The 25,004-nt window shown below is 40.3% G+C and overlaps 2 protein-coding genes across 4 annotated transcripts in view; one reads left to right on the top strand and one right to left on the bottom strand.

The window, feature by feature from the left end:
- The window catches only part of LOC117515650 (potassium voltage-gated channel subfamily D member 2-like), a 165,361-nt gene extending 154,747 nt beyond the window's left edge, over window positions 1-10,614 (top strand). For all 3 annotated transcript variants that reach the window (XM_034176298.1, XM_034176297.1, XM_034176299.1), the window contains 2 exons: window positions 1,907-2,127; window positions 8,745-10,614. In XM_034176298.1, coding sequence (XP_034032189.1) covers window positions 1,907-2,127; window positions 8,745-8,922 — 399 coding nt within the window. In that variant the 3' untranslated portion in view covers window positions 8,923-10,614. The remainder of the gene's footprint in view (window positions 1-1,906; window positions 2,128-8,744) is intronic.
- An 815-nt stretch (window positions 10,615-11,429) lies between these two features.
- Window positions 11,430-19,739, bottom strand: parietopsin. Its single transcript, XM_034176296.1, has 2 exons — window positions 17,962-19,739; window positions 11,430-11,880 (listed from the first exon to the last, which is right to left on the bottom strand). Exons 1-2 carry the CDS (start codon window positions 19,438-19,440, stop codon window positions 11,725-11,727), a joined length of 1,635 nt encoding a protein of 544 aa, XP_034032187.1. The 5' UTR covers window positions 19,441-19,739; the 3' UTR covers window positions 11,430-11,724.
- Between the last annotated feature and the right edge of the window lie 5,265 nt (window positions 19,740-25,004).

Below are 25,004 nucleotides of genomic sequence, written 5' to 3'. Positions count from 1 at the left end.
GGCCAGCTCCAGGAAGAGTCCTGGTGGATCCGAACGTCTTCCCTTTACAGATGATGGAGGCCACTGTGGTCATCGGGACCTTCAAAGCAGCAGAAATGTTTCTGTACCCTTCCCCAGATTTATGCCCTGAGACAATCCTGTCTCAGAGGTCTACAGACAGTTCCTCTGATTTCATGCTTGGTTTGTGCCCTGACATCCATTGTCAACTGTGGAACCTTATATGTACACAGGTGTGTGCCTTTTCAAATCATGTCTAATTAACTGAATATATCCCAGGTGGATTCCAATTAAGCTGTAGAAACATCTCAAGGATGATCAGTGGAAACAGGATGCACCTGAGCTCAATTTGGAGCTTCATGGCAAAGGCTGTGAATACTTACGTACGTATGATTTCTTTGTTTTTTTTTTATAAATTAGCAAAAATCTCAAAAAACCTTTTCACATTGTCATCATGGGGTATTGTGTGTAGAACTTTTGGGGGGGGATTTCATCCATTTTGGAATAAGGCTGTAACATAATAAAATGTGGACAAAGTGAAGTGCTGTGAATACTTTCTGGATGCACTGTAAAAGGCAGCCCATCTGGACCAAAAAGGCACCTGAAGGACTCACAGACCATGAGAACCAAGATTCTCTGGACTGATGAGACAAAGATTGAAGAATGCCAGGCGTCATGTTTGGAGGAAACCAGGCACCATCCCTACAGTGAAGCATGGTGGTGGCAGCATCATGCTGTGGGGATGTTTTTCAGCAGCAGGAACTGGGAGACTAGTCAGGATTGAGGAAAAGATGAACGCAGCAATGTAGAGACATTCTGGATGAAAACCTGCTGCAGAGCGCTCTTTACCTCAGACTGGGGGATGGTGTTGCCAAAGGTGTATTAACAAGATATTGAGCAAAGGGTGTGAATACGTATGTACATATGATTTCTTTGTTTTTTATTTTTAATAAATTTGCAAAAAAAAAAAAATCTTTTTGTGTCATTATGGGGTGTTGTGAGTAGAATTTTAAGGGGAAAAAGTGAATTTGAAATAAGGCTGTAACATGACAAAATGTGGGAAAAGTGAAGCCATGTGAATACTTTCCGGATGCACTGGTGTACACTGAAAATTTAAAGTGAGCTGTTTTATCCATGTACAAACTGTTTAATCTACTGCATATGCAATGTGAGTTAAAAATAGATGTACACAGGGTGGGGAAGTGTTGAATCCCCTCATGAGACACATGCTAAAGATAACAAGACTGGGCGAGGAGCATTATTACCTCAAGACAAGCGTGCCTAATTCTTTTTTCTACAAATTTCAGTTGCTTCAATCTCAGCTGTGACACAACTATATATGTGCATCCCTGATATAAATCAGCACAAATCAATCAGTGCTCCTTCAAAGATGATCATCCCCAGTGGAAAAAAAAGAGGCTTGGTGTATCCGATTGACGTCTCCTGAAGGCTACGTGCCAGTGCACATTTATTGCATAGGACTTCTCATGGCGCCTGTATTCCTGCAGAAGATCATACCGCAGGAATTTTGGAGGGAAGGTAGAAGAAAGGAGGCATGAATCAGAGCACGGCATTGCCTGTGTACGATGCCACACTGCCACCTGCTGCTCGTCCATGACAAGTGCTTAGAGCCTGACCTTCAAGTCGTGCTCATTTGTCACAGCGATAACAGTTGTGAATGTTTTCGCAGATGGCACTTAATGTGGACATCTGGGCTAATACATTTCTATTCCCTTGGTGATTCATTTTCCAATTATTAAACAATTTTGCTGTGGATTCTGTTCAGTCTGTTTAGCATTTACTGTGAAACATTTTTACTCATTATTTAACGGAGCAAATAATAGATGTAATAGTGTGATACATGAGCAATATTAAATCCAACTTTATGCACCCACCCCTTCCTCTGCAGAATCACGAGTTTGTGGATGAGCAAACGTTCCAGGCCAACTGCATGGAGATTACGATGATGAACAAGTCAGGTTCCCGCACGTCCTCCTTGTCTTCTTCTCCACACGGCTTCACCTCCTGCTGCTCCAGACGCAACAGGAAGAAGAGCAGCTTCAGCCTCCCCAGCACAAACAACCAGGAGCTCAGCACCATACAGATCAGAGAGAGGCCCGTAGCCAACAGGTAGTGTCTGTGTCGTTTGCAAAGACACGCCCTGGTGCATTCATAAAATGATTTCCTCACCACAGCATATCACATTTGAGGTGCGTAAGTCAGACAAATTTCAACTGTTGTATTTAGAATCCCTCTTAGCTTTCAATATGAAGCTCAAAGAATCAAACTTCATTACAATGAAAGAATAAACAATCCATCAGACAGACAGCGAAATCATGAATGTAGTCAAATCAGTTCTTAGGTACATTATTAAAATGAAGCAACACATTGCTGAGCCTGAGAGACAAATGGTTTCTTCTTGGTAATGAAAAAACATCTGAATAACTGGCCAGATGAAGAACACCCTGCAGGAGGTATGTCGGTCAGGTCTGGGAGCATGCATTGGTGCCACATTTCACTGCATCCACCACACTGTAGAAACACTTTGAGTCCTGGATGACAGCCACCAGGACAGACAGTCGGTCCAACTCCCTCTCAAAAGTAGCCTTCTAGCTGTCGCAGACAGGTGAAACCTGGGTGCCTTTTCCAGTAACTTGGGTCCTGAACACTGAGGCACCTGAGTGTTGGATCAAATACAGAGAAACATGCCACAGAATGTTGTAGCTGACATTCCGTCTCAATGGCTGTTTCCCAATTCAGTGGCTACTGAATTCATCAAAAGTGAGGTGAATAGGCTGTCCTCTTTCAAAGCCAACATGTCATGTTCTTTCCCCAGAAAGAATACAACAGGTGGATTCTTTGCAACTCAAACAACCCCATGAGTTTATTTGCGCACCCCCCCCAAGGCAAAACAGTTGGTAAATGTAAAAAAAAAAATAAAAAATACAAGATGACACTTTTGGGCTCAATATGTACACTTGTGAATATGTAATGTTTATACGTAAAGTATACATAAGTACTGAGAAAGGATTACTAAACTACAGGTTACATCCACTATTTTAGCTTTATACCTACAGCTATCATCGCGTAGGGATGGAAAACCTAATGATGCAATAGAAAAATCCTCTGTTTGAGGCCAGTTTGTTCTGTCCTCCTCTGACAGCCTGAACCTTGAAGAGTTTCATGGGACACAGCCCTTAGAAGAGTGCAGACAAAAGTGATACTCCTCATATAATTCTAGAGCCCCTTTCATACCGGTCCAACGTAGAGTTGCGTAATGCGGTGTACCAACTACACAGCGCTATTGCAGCCCTACACCACGCTTATGGAGTCCTACATGGTAATACGCTGAGGGGCTCTAAGGGGACTGTGAAATGGATGCAAAAAAATTAAACGTTTAATTTTAATGTTTAAAAAATTAAATGTTTAATTTTTTCACAGACATTCAGCATAGAGCACTGGACGCAGTGCTCTACACAAGTCTATGCAACACTGCGCTACTGTATGCAAGTCTATGCAACACTGCGCTACCGTGCACCATGCTTCCGCAATTGTACGCTACCCTACGCCAGTCTGGTGAAAAATCCTTTTAGATTTTTTTTATCAGTACATACCTGCATTGCTAGATTTTATTCATCCCGCTGGACTCTGCAAAACTTTGCTGGCAGTGAAGCTTCAAAACCACAGAAGAGGAAGACGAAGCCCCCCGTGTGCAACATACGAAGCCATTCCTATGTAATAGATACACAGCACAATGCAACTCTATGCAGGCTCAGTGTAAAAGGGGCTTACCCAAGTAACTGTTTACTTGTCAAAAGTCATTCCATTGGTACCCAAGGGTTTTCCAAAGAGACCAAATACCAAAGACATCTATTCATCAACTAATGTTACTGGTTGAGGTATGGACAGGAAGCACCAGGACTCGAAAGACTTGAACCTTCGTTCTCCTGCAAAGATAACAGCATTGCCAAACATCTCCGTCCATAAACTTCATAAGCTTCACATCGCTCGATCTCAGTGAACAAGAACACAGAGACATGAATGTCATGGCTGAGATAAGTGAATGTCTGTTCAAGTTCAACAGTTTTATGTTTTGTGTGCGTGTGTTGTTTGTCTGTTTGTTTGTACATCCTGTGGACAGAAAGGATGAAGATGGACTGATACCAGCATGATCAAAATAGAAAAGTCTGCTTGCTCTTAATTTGAAGAGCATTATGAAGCATGATGCATAGCAGATGAGGTAGCGTGATGTGTAGCAGGTATTGTGTTTAAAAGCGAGACTTGATGGTTGCTAATAGAACTGTTGTTCTGTTTATTAATGACGTGGCTGCAGGATGAACAATCAAGTATTTGAGGATACACGCTGAAAAATGCTTTATCCCTCCCTTAAAGTGCCTGAGATTTATGGACATTACACCAAAAAGAAGGTGCAAAGGTGACCACATGGCAACAATTTTATGTCTTTTCTGAAAAATATCTTTCACAGATGGACACATGTTGTATGTCACATTAATTTGATTTGTTAACTGCCACAAGCTGCTACTTCACACTGTAAATTATATATTCACATTGCAAAGAAGAGCATTAATCCATGATGCTTTGATACTGAAGTAGTGAACAGTAAGTGATTTCTATAGTTGAGCCTTTAGATTTTAGTGATGTCAGGTCTGGGATCTTGCGCTGGTGCCACACGTCACTGCATTCACAATCTCATGGAACCACCCCAGCTCCTGCATGTCAACTAGCCTACCCAGGGAGACAACTGATCCATCACCACTTCTCAAAAATAACTCTGCTGCAGGTAGGTGAAGCATGGACGTCTCCTTGGCCTTTTCCAGCCACTGGGGTCCTCATCACTGAGACACCTATGCGCTGGATCATGCCAAAAGAAATGTGCCATATGTCCAAAATGTTGTAGCTTAAGCCCTCTTCACACATAACATGATTGCAGCCGACTTGCAGACAAAGGAGGAATTGCATGCCACTCATAAAAATCGGCCACTCATGAAAAAAACGCCTCATCCAGCTGTCGTCACAATGACAGCGAAAGACAGCGAGTGCCCTGCCAGTGCCCCTTTAACCCCCCTCTCGGAAGGTGTCAACCAAATTCCAGGTACCACACATGAACATCTAACACCACTCGCTGGGCACTTAAAAAAAAACGGGGCTATTCGCACTCCAAGCATGAGAGTAGAGTGCAGATGACCACATTTGAGCTGTCTGTGAAAATTGTCGCAACACATATGTCAAGCAAGTGGGCCTCCCTATCTTGTCATGTCCATCATAACATGACGGACATGACGTTACAACTGTCCACCGTGAGGCGCGTGCTTGTGCTTGCTGTCCTCACATGGAAATACATAAAAACATGTACCACCTTTGCAACTGGCTGGAGCGACCGTGCCAGTGCGCACGTCGGCAGGCTGTGCCAGGAGAAAAGGACTGTCTGGCCATGTGTACACGTAGCTGGTGATCTGAACATCACATCACCCACGTGAGCTATGGTCCACATGATGCAGTGTCCTTCGGTGCGTCGCTCGCTGGATACACAGGGCCGGCTGGACACACACATGGGGCCAGTTGGACACGGGGCCAGCAGATGTGGAGATGTAAGAGCGCGCTGCTTCATTCATGTAATTTCATGACTGTACATCTATGACTGTGGGACATATACAGAGGAACAGAAGGATCATACTTGTATTGTCCACTCGATAAGAGGGATTAAATATTAGAAATTGCAGGGAAGGAGTTTTGTGTGTGTGTGTGTGTGTGTTTTTCCTGACAGCAGCAGCGCGATATGGTACGACATGTTCCAGGTGCTTGCACTGTGTTCGTGCATGTGCACAAGCATGCACGAAACTGGTGCGCAGTATCATGCATGCCTGTCTGACCATGTGTCCCTCCCGACAGCAGGTGGAATGTTTCGCGGTTCCCCATTTCGTTTTTTGTTTGCGAATTTTTGCCCAGTTTCTGCTTCTTTCACCCAGTTTTATGTTATGTGTGAAGGGACCATTACATTTTTTCACAATGCAAATGATCCTCCTCATTTGAGTCTCCCTAAGTAGCTTTTCATTTGATACAAAGCTATTCCAGCATTACCCAAAAATCCTCTGAAGAGACCTAGTAGCAAAAACATTTGGTTGTCACTTTAGGTCTGTGGTTGGTGTCCAAGTGTTCAATACTTAAAGATTTAGAATGTCACTCTCCTTTAAAGGTGTCGGCACAGAGAAACACCTCTGTCGAGCGACCCCACGACTCCATCTGCTTTTCCCCAGTGTGTCTCAGTCTCAAAGGACGAGGACCTACTGACATAAATGACACTGCAGAGATAAATGAATTATCTCTAGAAGTTTGACACTTTAACCTCAGACAGATACATTTCTGATGTCTGAGCCCAAAATGTCACTGGGATGTGATGTTGAATAAAGAGAAAGACAAATAATTCTCAAGCTTAGTATTCTTTGCTGTGCTGGTGGCTGAGAGGATTAAGGCACATGCTGTCACTTGCAGCGTCCCCAGGAGTCTTGAAGTTCATTTAAATCTGCTCTGAGTATTTTTACTGGTGGACCATTCAATTCATCACTAATAAAACAATACGAATTTAAGGGGTATTCTTGCTCTTTTAAAGAGGAATATAGCAAATACTTTATTAGATTTTTGTTTTATATTTTTCAAATTCCATACAGGGTGGGCCAATAAAATGTTACCACTTTTTGATCGTACACAAGTTTTTGAATTGAGAATTTATTCAAAAATTGTATTTACAGACTTGTAACCGAAGCATCAAATTAAGATTTGATACCAAAGGTTTCCCACTTTGTCTCTTGTTTTCCGCACAGTTCAATAACTGATGACATGTTCAATCCAGCTGTAATCCTTCTTTGGATTACAGCTGCAACACACACATTGAAGTTTGTGATGACACTGTCACACATCTCAAGAGGGTTTGAAAAAGAAATTCAGAGAATGCTTCTGTTACAAGTCTGGAAAAAAAAAATTTGGAATAAGTTCTCATTTCAAAAACTTGTGTATGATCAAAAAGTGGTAACATTTTATTGGCCTGCCACCCTGTGTTCATAAATGTCAATACATTACTTTTGAACCCCACTTTTTTGTTTTCAAAACTGACCTCTAAAGATTTTTAGAAAATATTAAGTTTAAAAAACCCCAAAGGGCACTACATGATTACATTTATTTGAACCTTTTAATATATTATATTATATAATATTAGTATTTTTTTAAGCAGGGGTGGTGGCCAAGTGGTTAATGCGCTTGGTTTCAGTTCAGAAGGTTCCGGTTTCAAATCCCACCCCTGCTACATTTCTCCATGTAATGTGGAGTTGCGTCAGGAAGGGCATCCGGCGTAAAACTTGTGCCAATTCAACATGCAGATCCACCTTGGATTTGCTGTGGCAACCCCAAGTGCAAACAAGGGAGCAGCCGAAGGGACTTTACTTTTATTAGTATTTTTAAAAAATCTTTTTATTATTATTATTATTGTTGTCTGTTTTGGATTTGTTCTGTTCATTTTTAAACAAATAAATAAACATGCATGATAAATACAAGTACTTTAAAAGTAAAATCATTAGCGAAGTAAAAAAATGATTAATTTAGATTTTGATTTGCAGCACATTTGTGTTTTTGTGTGAATTTTCTCCAGACACATTATCAAATTAAATTGTTACATATCCTTTAGGTAATATTTCTTTGTATTTTCTGTCTTAGCATGCATTTTTCTTCAAGACTATGCAACTACCTGTTGTAACATTGAAGCAGGGTGTTTTTGTTTTGTTTTGGGTTTGTTTTTTGTTTGTTTGTTTTTGGTTGTTATTTTGGATTTGCTTTGTGAAAACAACCATTGTATCATATAGGAGGAAACACTCATGGAAAACTACAAAACCTCACCTTGCTGCTGCAGGCTTCACCTCAGGGAACTTTGGTAGCCCTGGTCTGCTCTGACAGGTTGGCACTACTATGTTAAAATGCCAGAAATCTTTCCACTTGTGTCCATTTTCTCATAACAACAGCACTGTGCATCTGGAGCACTCAAATTTAACAGGACGGAAAGGTGCTACTCTAAGTGCTTGATATCATGTTCAAACTAAATAAAATGCCCATGCCAAATAAACATGGTAAATCAAACCCATTTGTGCACAGTGCCTTGCTTTGCACTGGCATTTTCTGCAGCTTAAATTGTAATGTGTGCATAGACACATACCACCACACACACCAAATGGATTTGTACCATCTCATTTTTGTGTAAGCCGTCAGGCTGGAGCCTTTCATCTCCATCATGTGTCTATCTGTAAATGGGCAGAGGCCATAGGTAAAGAAGCAATGTGTAAGTATAAACAGGGGCACATGGGCCTTGGGGCCTCTACAGAATTTGCATCTACTTTTGCTACTCTAGAGCGATATAACATACAGTGCCATAGTGTTATTTGTTTATGATTGATGTGAATTAAGTCCAAGACATACAGTATTCAGTGACATGGAAATGTTCATGCCTCCATCCCCTGACTTGTCTAAGTGATGCGTTACGCTAAATTCATCACAGGCTGCCAATAACTGTGTCCAGTGCTCATAATTGGGTTAATTTGCAATTATTTCTGAACATATTTTAAATTCTGTTTAAAATTCAGGAGTGTCAGTAATTCTGTCCAGGAGTGTAATGATGCATAAAAGGACTTTACATCCATTAGCAAATTCCGGCTTGTCACCATCTTTCATGTCATTTCCTTTTACAGTCGGTCCAGCCTCAATGCCAAACTCGATGAGACTGTGCCCTTGAAATGTGATGAACCTTACATCAGTCCCTCCATGGTCAGCCTGTCTGCACCAGTGGTGACCTCATCGGATGAGGACAGCTCCGCCATCACCGCCACATACTCTCAGAGCAACATTGTGCGAGTATCTGCCTTGTAGATGTCATGCCTATTTGATCAGCCAACTGGTTTCAAGCACCAGATGCTGAGGAGAGGGACCACTGAGCATCGACCTGCCATAATCAGGAGGGATTATAAGATTAGCACAGGTTGGGTTTCAAGTAGTGATTTCATCTGATGTCAAACTCTGCATGGTATTACAACGATGCGGATGGCTGCTCTGGGGGAGGGGGGAGAAAAAAAAATCAGCCCTCAGATCATGCTCCATTAAGCACAGCAAAAGATTGAAATGTTGCAATTGCGTGGTTGTTGTTGTCACCTAAAAATATTGAGAAAATCTTTATTTTTGAATATGTAATGTAGACGTATGTGTTGTCTTCTGATTCAAACGTGAAAAGGCAGATGTTTAAAGGTCGATGACCTCTGATGACAAAGCACACATTTTTCATTCACCAAGGGCCATCTTTGTGAATATTATCAGTCTACTCGCACATTAGGCACAGAATGCACACCTCACTCACCACCCAGGTTAATATTACAATAGATTGTTTTGAAACCCTTTAATTAACCGGTTTCTAATAGTCCCATCACTGTTGTATATTCAGAAACCATGCATCCACTGGAATGGATAACTGTTGTGAATATTCATTAACTGATTCATTAACTGGTTGATGTCATCGCTTGATGAGTAAAACATGCCGTGCATCCTGACATGTTTGTGAAACGTGCAAGTGAAAGTCAAAAATGACAAAAACCTGTGCTCGCTTTCATATTCGATATGAATCTTTGTGAAAGCCACCATCATAGCAAAGAGTGAATTTAGAAAAATATACAGGGTACATATTAGTTAGGTCACAAGGTAGAAATAAAAGTGAATGTTCGCAACACTTAACTAATATTAAACCCATTCCGGACACATACAGACACACACAACCACAAACCACACGGACGAGTTCACTGCATCTGGTTATCATGTTCAAAAAGTGAGACTTGATGGATTTCACTGTGTTAAAGAGCCATTTTGTATATTTTTCATTAATTCTGTAAATATCTTGGTTATTATCAACCATGTTTGAAATTGGGCCTCTTATTTCTAGATTTAGTTGACAGTTGTTGGCATTTTTTTGGTCTGTTACCTGATTAAGGATTTGCATGCTCTCATTGCAGAATTCTCTTTTATTAAAGTATGTCTCTACTTCCTGTTGTCAGTAAAATTGAGATTGATGCAAGGATGGGTGGTAAGTCTGGTATATCCTAATGTACATTCTAGCACACTTTGCTTTAAATTCAATACAAAACTTGCTATGGGGTGCATATATAAGCGTAAAGGAAAAGGGACAAATAATCACACATTGTGCATTTGGTGCAGTGGATAGAATAAATACGATAGCTCCATTAAACGCCCCATGTCCTTTCTTAAAAAATAAATAGTGGAAAATAACGTGGGTGCATTTCAGAATGTTTTGTTTAATTGGTGAGACAGCATTTCCATTGACAGCATGGGGTAATGACTCAACACTGCTGCTGGGGGACATGTGAAGACCTGACTGGCCCAGCGGTAGGTCCCGGCTGCAGGATCCTTGGAGACAGACATCGTTTGAGCTGGAGAATTTGGCAGCGTATCCCCGCTGAGCTGCATGTGTTGATCCGGGCTGGTTATCTCAGCATGCAGAACCTCTGTCTTCAAGTGTTTAGTGAGCTGTGAATTCATAATACATAATGCTGCTCCATATAAAACTCTATGTCCTCTACAGCACGCCGTAGCCTATAAGGTACAATATTGTGAAATGATGAATTAACAAATGAGAAACAGTTTTAGTTTGCTGTTACATAATTAATATTGGTCACTTAAAAGCAGTGTTGCCACAGTTACTTTGAAAAGTTACTTTATTAGTTACTTTATACAGTTACTTCATTAGCAGCTGTGGACAACTTGTCGGCAGCTGCTGAATGTAACTAATAAAGTAACGAATTTCAGTTTCAACTTATTTAGTTTAGCGGCAAATCACAACAAAGGTGCCTCAAGGTGCTTCACACAAATAAGGTCTAACCTTACCAACCCCTAGAGCAAGCACACAGGTGACAGTGGTAAGGAAAAACTCCCTCTGATGATTTGAGGAAGAAACCTCAAGCAGACCAGACTCAAAGGAGTGACCCACTGCTTAGGCCATTCGACCAAAAAGGTTTACAATACAGAACCCAACACAACAACTGACGAGAGTCCATGCAGGCGTCCAGTCCACTGTCAGGAGGAGAGGAGGTTGGGGGGGGGGGGGGGGGTCATTGAGCTACTCCTCAGATCTGTTCCGACAGCAGAGACTGTCCCGCGTCCGCCACATAAATCATCCAATCCAGCACGTGGTTCCAGCTGCATCTCGAACAGAGAGAAAAAGAATCAGTCGGCCAGAAAAACTACACTTAAGGTATAATTTGTCAGCATTAAGCAACAAGAAAACAGAAGAAATACGAAGGTGATCGCCAGCCACTAGCCCTAAACTTCCCTAACAGACCAGACTTTAGATAAAGTTGAGGCTGAGACCCGCTCTGTTTACTAAGAACACTTTGCTGATTAGTTACTTTGTTACTCGATCTTAAGAGTAACCAAGTTAGATTACTAGGTATCTTATTAGTTACATTCAGCTGTCGGCTGCAGCTGACTTGCCGACTTGTATAAAGCTTCTAATGAAGTAACTGTATAAAGTAATTGTATAAAATAACTAATAAATAAACTTTTCAAAGTAACTGTGGCAACACTGCTTAAAAGTAGACAGATGTAGACATATGATCAGTTCTTAATGAACATGGATTTAAATCTATTTTTAATTCAGATGTAGAAATATGATCATTTCTTAATGAACATGGATTTAAAGCTATTTTTAATCCTGTAGAACTCTGCACGAAACTGGGGGTTTACTGCAGCATATATTATGGGGTCACTCAGTGACGTCATACAAGAGACAGAGACTGACAAGATTTCCACATCCTGAATGATTCTGACCTGAGAAGCACACAAAAAAGAAGAATTAAGACATGTTCAAGAACATGTGAAACAGATGTAACATTATTCATTTTCTATACCTGCTTATTTCAATTAAGGTTCACGGGGGAACTGATGCATACCCCGGGGGCCATAGGGCAAGAGGCAGGGTACAACCCGGAGAGGTTTCCACTCAATCGCAGGGCCACATACAGACAGATAAACACATCCACACCTAAAGTCAATTTAAATTTTCCAATTCACCTAACCTGCACATCCTTGGAAGCGGGAGGACCCCTACGCAAACACAGGCAAAACACAAATACCACACAGAAAGGACGAAGTGGGCAGTGATCCTACTACCTTCTTGCTATGAGGCAACAATGCTAACCACTAATCGATCGTGCCGACACATATCCATCCATTTTCTATGCCCGCTTACTCCAATTAAGGGTCTTGGGGGGGCTGGAGCCTATCCCAGCAGTCATAGGACATAAGGGAAGGTACACGCTTGACAGGATGGCAGGCTATCCCAGGCCACATATAGACAGACAAACACATTCACACCTATGGTCGATTTAAAGTTTTCAATTCACCAAACATGCATGTCTCTGAATATGGGAGGAAGCCGGAACACCCCAAGAGAACCCACAAAAACACAGGGAGAACATGCAAACGCCATACAGAAAGGACCCAGGTGGGAATCGAACCCACGACCTTCCTGCTGTGAAGCAACGGTGCAAATCACGAAGGCACCCGTGCCGACGCATGTGAAATAGCTGATTGGTTTTTTGTAGCATTGATTTGCATTTATTCCCCTTTAAACTGGTTTTCAATATTGAATTTCTGCATCACACATTTATTTCTATGCTTTGTAAAAACTAGACACGTATCCTCTAAAATGCAGTGAGTGAATAGACATAAATGAGTCCTCTCCCAATTGTTAACAGGTGCTATCATCTTGTAGTCCTAGAAAAAAAAAGGGGGGGGGGGGGCTATAAAGCAGGACAAACTTACAAACTTTTTGTGGACTCATGCACCAAATCTATCAAAAAATAGCTACTTTGTTTTGCCTATGTAATATGTCATTGACATATCTGCCACCTGCTGGATAGTTAGTGCTGGGCTGATGATTAATTAAACGGTGTGGATATCTGTGAGATAGCCTGACCATTTCAACATAGAAATACGTATTACTAAATCACAGAAGTAAACCATTATTTTCTGATTGTTTCACAGCAGTTGTGTTGTAAAATAAATATTTCAGCCATAGCTGGACAGAAGGATATTTATACAAATTTATCTGTGAAAGAAAAGAGAGTGATGGAGATGGTTGCACTAGGTATGCGGTGAATGGGGTCAGTGAGAGAAAGAGTATTTCTACACAGAAAATTACCAAGTGACAGAATTAAAGCACTCTTCTGATTCTTTAACAGCAATAATGTTCTAAAATTGAAATTACACAGAGGTTTAGACAACCCTGGAGGAAGGATTTGGTTACTGAAGCATACATTTCCTCCTTCTGTCTCTATTTCGCTCAACATACATGTGGTTTGCAACAAAAGTGGGCCATCAGAGGCCAGCAAAACAGTCTGTGCTGGCCTATGGTCATAATCAGAAAATGCATTTTCATAATTAAATATTTCCTTTCATGTTGCTTGTATTTTACAGTAATATTTATTTATGATGTACTGAGTTTTATTTCTAGTAATAAAATGCTTTCATTGTCACTGTCCCTGAGCTGTGCTGGTTCTAGAGCAGCACCCATCAGAGTTGACCCTGCTGTCTCTGCCTGAAAAATCTTCTTGAACACCTTCAGAAGTTTGAATGAATCTGTATGCTTTTAAAACAAACAGGGGTGATGTTGTGAATGGTCATCTTCTTTAACAAGTGCCAGTACTAACAGAGACATAGAATCTAAAAAAACAAAACAAATCACATTGTATGATTTTTAAATAATTAATTTGTATTTTATTGCATGAAATAAGTATTTGATCACCTACCAACCAGCAAGAATTCTGGACAGACCTGTTAGATTTTCTTTAAGAAGCCCTCTTATTCTGCACTGTTTACCTGTATTAATTGCACCTGTTTGAACTTGTTACCTGTATAAAAGACACCTGTTCACACAATCAATTACACTCCAACCTGTCCACCATAGCCAAGACCAAAGAGCTGTCTAAGGACACCAGGGACAAAACTCTAGACCTGCACAAGGCTGGAATGGACTACAGGACAACAGGTAAACAGCTTGGTAGAAAACAACAACTGTTATGATTATTTATTAGAAAGTGGAAGAAACACAAGATGACTGTCAATCTTCCTCAGTCTGGGGTTCCATGCAAGATCTTGCCTCGTGGAGTAAGGATGATTCTGAAAAAGCCCAGAACTACACAGGAGGACCTGCTCAATGACCTGAAGAGAACTGCGACCCCAGTCACAAAGATTACATTAGTAGCACACTACACCGTCATGGTTTAAAATCCAGGAGTGGCTCTGTAAGAAGCATTTCAAGGTCCTGGAGTGGCCTAGCCAGTCTCCAGACCTGAGTTCAATAGAAAATCTTTGGAGGGAGCCGAAACTCCAAACCTGAAAGATCTGGAGAAGATCTGTGTGGAGGAGTGGACCAAAATCCCTACTGCAGTGTGCAAACTTGGTCAAGAACTAGAGGAAACATCTGACCTCTGTAATTGCAAACAAAGGTTTCTGTACCAATTACTAAGGCCACTTTTTCTATTGTATCAAATACTTATTTCATGCGATAAAATGGAATTATTTAAAAATCATAGAGTGATTTTCATAATTTTTTTTTAGATTCTGTCTTTCACAGTTGAAGTGTACCTACAATACAAATTACCAACCCAGTCTCACGGCAATTCGTGATTCAGGAGCACAAAATACGAACACAAAAATCGTATACATTAATCTTTTGGTTCGTGATAATGTCATGAAAAGCGCCTCATTTCTGTCACGACAGCATGAATTCATTCTAATACATTTCATGATGGCTGCACGAAATTAAAAGTGAAGTGGGGGCGGGGCGGGGGTGATTATGGTTAGAGTTGGGGGAAGAAGTAGGGTTAGCAATAGTGAGTTTAAAAAAAACCCAGTCACGAAAATTTGACTCATTTCGTGATGGGAGCACGAAAAAAAAAGAAAAGAAAAAAAAACATGAGACTGGGCTGAAATTACAGACCTCTCCATTCTTTGTAGGTTGGAAAAAAAAAAAATATATATATATATATATATATATATACACATATACACACACACACACACACACACACCATGGTCAGTGAGAATTCCATGTCTAACTCATCACCAGAGCATCACGCAAATCAGTTGGCGCAGATCAGCTATGTTTTGACAGGTGAATGACAGAAACGAGATAAAACATGGCTTTCCAAGTGAATTTTAATATTTTTGGCCAAATAAAATATCTGAGGAATGGAAAGAGGAGGAGAGCAAATGAGAAGAACAGCAAAACCAACGGCATAAAGATTTAACATCAGACAAGCTGGACAAGATTGAAGACGGGAAAGAAGACGAGAACATGAAAAAGTTAACTTAAATATTTGTGTGTTAGCTCACTGTGTGGGAACATCGTATAAGTGGATTAAACAACAAGAAGGTGTGCATTATAGGCAGCTGACATTTTTCAGGTAATACATTAAGCAAAGCTTGTATAATGAGTTGGAATGTGAGTCCAGACTGTTTTTAGAACCTTAGACCTCAACAGTTTTTAGAAGAAGAACTCAACCCTTTTATTTTACTGTCTTAATATATTTATAAATTGTTCAGGTTCTTGTTATCATATACACACTTATTATTATTATTATTTTATTTTATTATTACTGCTATTTTGTCATTTGATTTTTAAATGGACCACAATGGAAATAAGTATTTTCACTTTCTTGTGTCATCCATGTATTTTTAACATATTTACAATTATATTATGTACTTACATTGAATTTACTAAATAAAATCACACATGCATGTACTCTGGAAATATTATCCAGTATTGCCCAAATATGAAAGCTGCTGACAGTTTTGGACTCATAGTCAGACCCGTTTGCTTTATTCATCTCCATGAAGAACTTGCTAACAGATGTTCTGGTCGTTAGCTGGTAAGCCTTCAGTGTGTGTTTTCTCCGATGTTTGGATATTTACGGAGTATGTTCACATCGGACTTGGTTTTTTCCAATCGTGTTTTTAGCTTTCTGGTTTGTAACAAAGTTTTCAATCTGTTTTTGAGTGTTCTGAGGTGAGTTTTCACCTTGTTGGAATTCATTTTGGACGTCCACTTCGAGCTTGCTTGCTGTTAATTCCTCCATTTTCTTTGTTCGCTTTTTGTTTTGTTTTATTTGCGCTGTCAAAATTGTTGTGGTCCTTAAATGCAAAGAATGAATGTATAATGTTGTTTACCATGCAAAGAATGAAATATCTTGGATTCATACTGTCTGCAGTGAAATAGAAGTCAAAGGTAAATGTAAGAATCACTGTGGATTTTTGTTTGTTCATGTTTTATTTTTTTTTTTTTTTTGGTGGGGGGGGGGGGGGTGCATTTTCCTTTTATCGAAGCAGATTTCACCCTGCTGTGTTCAGGTGAAAAATCCTCTTTCAGTCCTTCCCAATTTTGAGTGAATTCCTCTGCTGTTAAAGTACAGTAGAACGTTGTTGTGGACTATCATATTATTCTTTAGCCAATCAGATTTTGACTTTGCTATACTGGAACAAGTTCTTTGACAAACCATAGCCTGTTAGCTAGTTTGGCACTACATCAGCAGTGTAGGTGATTGGTTAAGCCATTTTTGTTAAATAAAGTTAATCAAAATGTTTTCTGACATGCACATAACATGTTTTAACTAATATAAACTGTCTTTCTTGGCATTTAAATTTCAAGGACAGACAGACAAGACAGATCGATTGATTGATTTTGTTGGAACACACTACAAGCCAAAGTGAGTTTTCAGTTTTCCACTGTGACACTTTCCATTTCACGTTACAGTAGATGTTATATAAAACAACTTAACAACAGTGATGTTATTATGCAATGTAATACGAGTGAAGCAACGCGCAGCGGCGCCAAGCTCGCTCATGGTACAGGGAGTCTCAAACAAGAAGTGCCAAATTTTGAGTCCACAGTGAAACAGGAAATGTCAAATGTCAAACAGTTCCTGGATCAACACTTCCTGGATTGACAGACGAGATCTCACACTGAAACAAGTTCACATCAAATCCAGCTTCCTGATGAAGTGGTGTGGAGGAGGATTTTCTTAAAAACAAGGCCCGATAGTTACAATTTGCCAGAAAGTACATCTGAGATGCAAGCCTATATTTGATGTTTTGGTGAAATAAACTTTTGTACTTCTTCATAATTTATGTAAATAAAGTCCAAGACATATTCAGTGACTTGGAAATGCTCATGTTTCCATCCCAACTTGTCTGATGAAAACTGTAGAGATGTGCTTTCAGTTTGAGTTTAAGGAAGATCATTTTAGAAATTTATATATATATATATATATATAAAATACATTTCTCGTACTTGAAATGGCATAAATAATGTACAATGTGAGAAATATGAAGTGTTCCAATACTTTTGGAGGGCACTGTATCCTAACCTTATGATGAGTACAAAATGAGTGTGTATTATTACTGGTTTGTTTAAGAATGTTTAATTTTCACTGTTGCTGCACTTTGCGTGAAATCATAGTCATATCATATATCATACTGATATGACAATATTGAGATATGATCATTTGGCCATATTGTACAGCCCTACTGTCAGCTAGCTGAAAACTCTGAATATTAATTTATAGCTACATTTTTAAAAATGCCTAAAGTGGCAGGGGGTTAAGAGAGCTGTAATCAGGGGATCTGGGGGGCGGAACTCCCCCCAGAAGCTGAAAGGTAAAAAAAGAAAAATGCTTAAAAAGTTGGGGGGTCTGAAGCTGAAAGGTTTCATGCTAATGAAGCATTTGCTCAAAAAAAAAGTCTGAAGGACCTAAATGACATGGTGAGATGCTCAAGAGCTCTGCTCGTTCATGTCTGCGACATATACATATTATCACTTATAAATGTAACCTATGTCATCATACTTACATGTGTATTCTTGTTTTTGTAGATTATGACATTCACGATAATGGATATAATAAGTGGCAGCCAGAACAGGAGGAAGGATAGGATGATGTAGCCAGCACGCTTAGCCATTTTACTTTCCTTTTTTTTATTCGCCCTTTCTCTGTTGGCTAAAGGCATCATGCAAACAGCACCTTCTGTTTTGGGAGTTTGTTTTGCAGCTTCTGTTTCAGGAACATTATTTGGGATTTGAGGTAATGGCGACACTTCAGCTCCTGTTGCAAGAGCTGGCGCGTCTTTACCACTGGTGTCCTTAACTTGTTTGAGGTCCGTGAGCAAAGTCAAGCAGGCTTCAGACTGTGATTGCACAGTCAAGAGATCTTGATGGCTTGTTTCTTTCATTTCAGATGTGGACCTGTTAGTTTTTTGATTATGTTCAGTCTGACTTGTGACGTCAACAGAGTTTGAGACACTTTGGGACTTTGCAGTTGAGTTCCTAACAATAACAATAGTGTATCCATTTGACAGTTCAGCTTCAACTTCCATTGCATGGAGGCTGGAAGGTGTTTCATCATTGCTTGCTCCAAATTTGATCACAGACCCATTTAATTCTTTATTAGCATCCATGTCCACAGAGAGACACAGCGACCCCTTTGCAGCAGGCTGTACCGCAGCCTTGGAATCTTTCTCAGATGAATCCCGCAGCTCCCCCTGAACAACAGTTTTCCTCTGGGTCTGGATTTGCTTTATTTCTTCATGTCCATTTTCCACAACGATGACTGCTTCTTCCCTCTGATTATCTTTAGTTTGGTCTGTATTTAAAACAAGAACAGTGCCTTTGTCGAATATTTTGCAATTGTGAGCCCTTACAAGTGTGTATATACGAGTGTAGAACCCAATAATGACGCCAAAACAAGTTGCCCACAGTGGGAGTAGCAGGTAAAGCCCAAAGGTGTCATAAGACGATGCTGTTTCCCTGTCTGACGTGTGACATTTCAAATGTACGGGGGAATCTTTCAGAAAAGTCACACATAAAGCAAGTACCGGAATAGCCAAGGTCCAAACGAGAGGAATCAATACTATAACCCGCCTTCGTTGCTGTTGAGTTTTAAAGGGTTTTGCGATGGCCTGGTACCTCTCTGCACTTATACACGCCAGTGTTAAAAGTTGAACACAGCAACTGAAAGAAAAAAAGGCAACTTGTGCATCGCAGATCAGCTCATCCACTTGTCCCTGTTGGTGTAGAATCAGAACGATAGCCAAGAGAACGGGACAATCGATGGTACAGCGAAGAATGTCTATAACCGCAAGATTCACCACAAGTGCATTATTGCATGTTTGCAGTGATTTTTGCCGATTGACTGTAAACATGACAAAAACATTTGCTGTAATTCCCACAACAGAAGTAAGCAAAAGAACAAAACAGTTTGCCACCACAAGTGTGACGTCAATGTAATGTTCCCAAATGCTAGTGTTCCAAGAGTTCTGTGCAGCTGGAGACATCTCCAAGTTAAAGGATTAGAGCAGAAAATTATTCCAAGGAGTCAGAGCATTGTTAGTTGTTCATCGGTGTCCATTATCAGTCAGCAAAAGCACCACCTGCTCCTCTTGTGTGGACGTGACTCTGGACTTGGGTAAATAATATTCATGGGTGAACCTGCAGTTTCCGCCCTTTTCATTATCGCTCCATATCACCAGCAGATCCCCTGGGAGCGTTTACTGTTCACATTCATTAAAAGCTGGCAGTGTCTTCACAGCGGTTGGTCATTAAGTGAAAAATTACATCACGGTCACCCCCCTCCCCCCCCAACATGTTCTCCAAGCCAACTGGTATAATTAATTTGCAAATCTGAAAAGATGAAGTACATTAATCATGATTGATTGTACTTGAATGTGTACAGGTGTGTATGGGGGGTGCCATAGCCATAGCTGTCCATTTAATTTAATAGTTTGTCATAAAATGCTAAAAATCATGGTATTAACTATGCCAGATGGACAACTTGGGATTTCTTGAAATGAACCAGAGAGAGAGAGAGAGAGAGAGAGAGAGAGAGAGAGAGAGAGAGAGAGATGATATAATGTAATTCTGTTTGGTGATAAAGTGTGAAATGCTCTTTGCTTCATATGTACAAGATTATATGAGCTGTACCAAATCTGGGATTACAACAACACAATACTTTTGTTGCCTGGCCAGCCTACTTTTAGACCAATTACTTCTCTCAAATCAAAAAGAAAATATTTTAAACATAATGTATATCGAAAAATGACCAATTATTACCGTTTGCATCAAACATACCCAACAAAATAAAAGAAGGAATTAAGCAAAATTCATACAAATGATTTCTGAAAAGCATCAAGGAGAAAGCCCTCAACGACAGCTCGTTCTGATGGTCTGAAGGGCCCGTTAAGAAATGATGGACTGGCATTATACCTGATGAGTCAACTTTCAGTGCCAGTTGGCAGAGTCAACCATCACTGAGGTAAAGATTAGGCTCAATCATGTGTTCTGCAAAGGCATCGCTTTAGTGGAGGTTAGTGTTACAGACTGAGGCTGTTTCACGTGGTTTGTTTCACGTTCAGATCATAATTGACTTAGGTCAAAGCAAATCTGACCATACAACATTACATTAACATCTTAAAAAGAGTTTTTCCGGCAGGCGTGGTTAAGCTGTTCATGGAGTAAGACATGTGATTGCGGGCTCCTGCCAAATACGACTAAAAGTGTTATTTTTTCGCGCTTTTATTTACAAATCTTGTATTTTTGCTCATTCAAAGCACATAATTATATAGTTGACTAGTAATAGAAGACTCAGACTACCATTCAGACGCAGCTAACTCCTAGCATGCAGGCTACCACTGGTGCTTCAGGTGTGCAGCTAGCACCGAACGAGCCGGTCTCCGCCCTATCAGAGGCTGAATCAGATACTGCTGCTTTAAAACTTGAGATTTTGTCATCACTAAAAGAAGACATTGCCGGAATCAATCAATCAATCAATCAACATTTATTTATAAAGCGCTTTACAGCACCGACTGGTGTCCAAAGTGCTTAACATTAAAAACACAAATTTACAAAATAAAACACATATAAAATAAAATTTTAAAACAACACATTAAAAAAAAGAACATAAAATAACAGAACATGTCACCTCCCCACTAAGTGTTAAAAGCCAGTTTAAATAAATAAGTCTTTAACTTAGATTTAAAAAGTGCTAGGTCAGGAATGGTACGTAACTCAAGAGGTAGCTCATTCCACAGTCTGGGGCCAGCTACCGCGAAAGCATGATCACCCCAGCGTTTATATCTTGACCATTTATATCATCAAGAAAGAGCTCCAAGATGCCCTTGTGCCAATGCTATTGCCAGTGAGGTCTGATTTACAGGCCTTGCAGGCGCAGCTAACGGCTAATAAGGCCGCTACTGATGCTACGTTGACAGCATTTAGGGGTGTTCAGGGTGCTCTTACAATGCGCATTTTACTTTTAGGATCTGTGTTTGGTGGGAGTCCCGTCACTCTTTGTCTTAGTCTTATACAATTTAAAGTTTTATACAGGGTACATTTATCCAAGTCAAGACTATCTGAAATATTTCCCGAAACTGAAGACAAATGTAACAGATGTAAGGGCTCTCCTTGCCATCTTAGCCATATGTTTTTTCAATGTCCCTCTCTATATAGTTTTTGGTCTAGCTATTTCACCACTATGAAGACAATTCTGGGTGTAAACGTAAGGGCCAGTCCTTTGATTGCAATATTTGGTATCACTGATTCTTCAATCGCATTGACCTCCCTGCAGAAAGACATTATAGCCTTTGCCTCTCTCATTGCAAGACGTTTAATATTGCTACTTTGGAAATCTGCAAAATGTCCTTCTTTTTCTCAATGGCTAAAAGATGTTATGGGTTTCTTAAAACTTGAAAAGATAAAATACACTTTAAGAGGGTGCACTGACAATTTTTTTCAAACATGGCAATGCTTTATTAGTTACTTTTCAGATCTGCTTGTGCTACCAGATTGAATGTCTGCCAATGCCTGGACACGACATGTATATGTGTAAATATACAGCCTATTCTGTATAGATGTATATATTTATATATATTTTGTAATGTAAAGCAATCAATGTTATTACTGACGAGCTGAGATGGGGTGGGTTTGTTTTGTTCTACTGGTTCTGTTTTAGTTAAGCCATCATAAAAAAAAAGGATGCACATAACAGGTGATATTTTACATTTGTGTAACTTTGTACAATTACTGTAATAAGAGGGGAAAAAAGAAGAGAGAGACATTGTATTTAACAATGTACTGTATTTTATTACCTGTGTCTTCAATAAAAAGAATTAGAAAAAAAAAAAGAGTTTTTCCTCACACAAATCCACACACAGACAGGATTTCCTACAAAACAACATGGAAGTGTTTTGCTGATCATCCAATATGAACTCCAACAGAACATCTGTAAAATGAATTTGGCTACATCCAAGCCAACTAAATTGACCATAGCCCCTGGGCAATACCCATCTGCGGGCAGTTAAAATTCCATTACAATCAAGAAATTTAAATGAATAGTGTCATTAAAATACTGCAAACAACATTTCGACCATTGGAAGTTTTTTTTAAATGAATATGTAACATGATTTTTAATTCATAGTCTCACTACAAGCCATCTCCCCATATATAAAGTTCTCAAAATCCTATGTCACACTCCCTATGTCAAGTATATGTGTGCCACATTTGGCTAAATTCCAAGGTGCCATTTGGACAGGACAGGGACACACACACACACACACACACACACACACACACACACACACACACACACACATACATATATATATATATATATATATACACTCAACAAAAATATAAACGCAACACTTTTGGTTTTGCTCCCATTTTGTATGAGATGAACTCAAAGATCTAAAACTTTTTCCACATACACAATATCACCACTTCCCTCAAATATTGTTCACAAACCAGTCTAAATCTGTGATAGTGAGCACTTCTCCTTTGCTGAGATAATCCATCCCACCTCACAGGTGTGCCATATCAAGATGCTGATTAGACACCATGATTAGTGCACAGGTGTGCCTTAGACTGCCCACAATAAAAGGCCACTCTGAAAGGTGCAGTTTTATCACACAGCACAATGCCACAGATGTCGCAAGATTTGAGGGAGCGTGCAATTGGCATGCTGACAGCAGGAATGTCAACCAGAGCTGTTGCTTGTGTATTGAATGTTCATTTCTCTACCATAAGCTGTCTCCAAAGGCGTTTCAGAGAATTTGGCAGTACATCCAACCAGCCTCACAACCACAGACCACGTGTAACCACACCAGCCCAGGACCTCCACATCCAGCACGTTCACCACCAAGATCGTCTGAGACCAGCTACTCGGACAGCTGCTGGAACAATCGGTTTGCATAACCAAAGAATTTCTGCACAAACTGTCAGAAACCATCTCAGGGAAGCTCATCTGCATGCTCGTCGTCCTCATCGGGGTCTCGACCTGACTCCAGTTCGTCGTCGTAACCGACTTGAGTGGGCAAATGATCACATTCGCTGGCATTTGGCACGTTGGAGAGGTGTTCTCTTCACGGATGAATCCCGGTTCACACTGTCCAGGTCAGATGGCAGACAGCATGTGTGGCATCGTGTGGGTGAGCGGTTTTCTGATGTCAATGTTGTGGATCGAGTGGCCCATGGTGGCGGTGGGGTTTTGGTATGGGCAGGCGTCTGTTATGGACGAAGAACACAGGTGCATTTTATTGATGGCATTTTGAATGCACAGAGATACCGTGACGAGATCCTGAGGCCCATTGTTGTGCCATACATCCAAGAACATCACCTCATGTTGCAGCAGGATAATGCACGGCCCCATGTTGCAAGGATCTGTACACAATTCTTGGAAGCTGAAAATGTCCTAGTTCTTGCATGGCCGGCATACTCACCGGACATGTCACCCATTGAGCATGTTTGGGATGCTCTGGACCGGCGTATACAACAGCGTGTACCAGTTCCTGCCAATATCCAGCAACTTCGCACAGCCATTGAAGAGGAGTGGACCAACATTCCACAGGCCACAATTGACAACCTGATCAACTCTATGCGAAGGAGATGTGTTGCACTGCATGAGGCAAATGGTGGTCACACCAGATACTGACTGGTATCCCCCCCCAATAAAACAAAACTGCACCTTTCAGAGTGGCCTTTTATTGTGGGCAGTCTAAGGCACACCTGTGCACTAATCATGGTGTCTAATCAGCATCTTGGTATGGCACACCTGTGAGGTGGGATGGATTATCTCAGCAAAGGAGAAGTGCTCACTATCACAGATTTAGACTGGTTTGTGAATAATATTTGAGGGAAATTGTGATATTGTGTATGTGGAAAAAGTTTTAGATCTTTGAGTTCATCTCATACAAAATGGGAGCAAAACCAAAAGTGTTGCATTTATATTTTTGTTGAGTATATAGTTATCTCTTAGTATATAGATTCTTGAACATTCTATTTTCTGATTTATATGCACTCAAGATCAAGCTTCCAGCTCTTCTAGTTTTAGGGTTATTGAGAAAAATGTGGCTTGTATACTGTTACATAATGGCATTGAATGACATCATCATGATGTCACATACAAATCAGTATATGGCAATCTGTTTGGTGTTTCATGTGTACTTGAGAGAATCCTTCTTGCTCCATTGGAAAAAAGTGATTTTTTGTAATTACTTTTAAATTGTTTTTTTTAATCATTACATGTGACACTGAATGACACAACGTCACATCATTCTCAGAATCAGAATCTATTGATTCTGCAAAGACCACAACACATCATCCTCGAAGTCATGGCCTGCAAAGATCCTACATTGGATCCACCAGGACTCTTCCTGCAGCTGGCTACCCATCTAAACTGAGCAATCGGCAAGAAGGGCCTTAGTCGGGTAGGTGACCAAGAACCCTATGGTCACTCTGTCAGAGCTCTAGCATTCCTCTGTGGAGAGAGAAGAAACTTCCAGAAGAACAACCACCTCTGCAGCAATCCACCAATCAGGCCTGTGTGGTAGAGTAGCAGCCACTCCTT

Source organism: Thalassophryne amazonica, chromosome 8 (assembly GCF_902500255.1).
Source record: "Thalassophryne amazonica chromosome 8, fThaAma1.1, whole genome shotgun sequence".
Lineage (NCBI taxonomy): Eukaryota > Metazoa > Chordata > Actinopteri > Batrachoidiformes > Batrachoididae > Thalassophryne > Thalassophryne amazonica.
Note: the sequence above shows the minus strand (reverse complement) of the source record. Positions and strands in the feature narration are given on the sequence as shown.

Bases quoted from the DNA above. Each gene is read 5' to 3' on its own strand.
- parietopsin (XM_034176296.1), bottom strand. From the start codon at position 19,440: ATGTCTCCAGCTGCACAGAACTCTTGGAACACTAGCATTTGGGAACAT. The intron at 11,881-17,961 runs GTAAGTATGATG...TGTGCTTCTCAG, and splicing joins ACAAAAACAAGAATACACAT to GTCAGAATCATTCAGGATGT.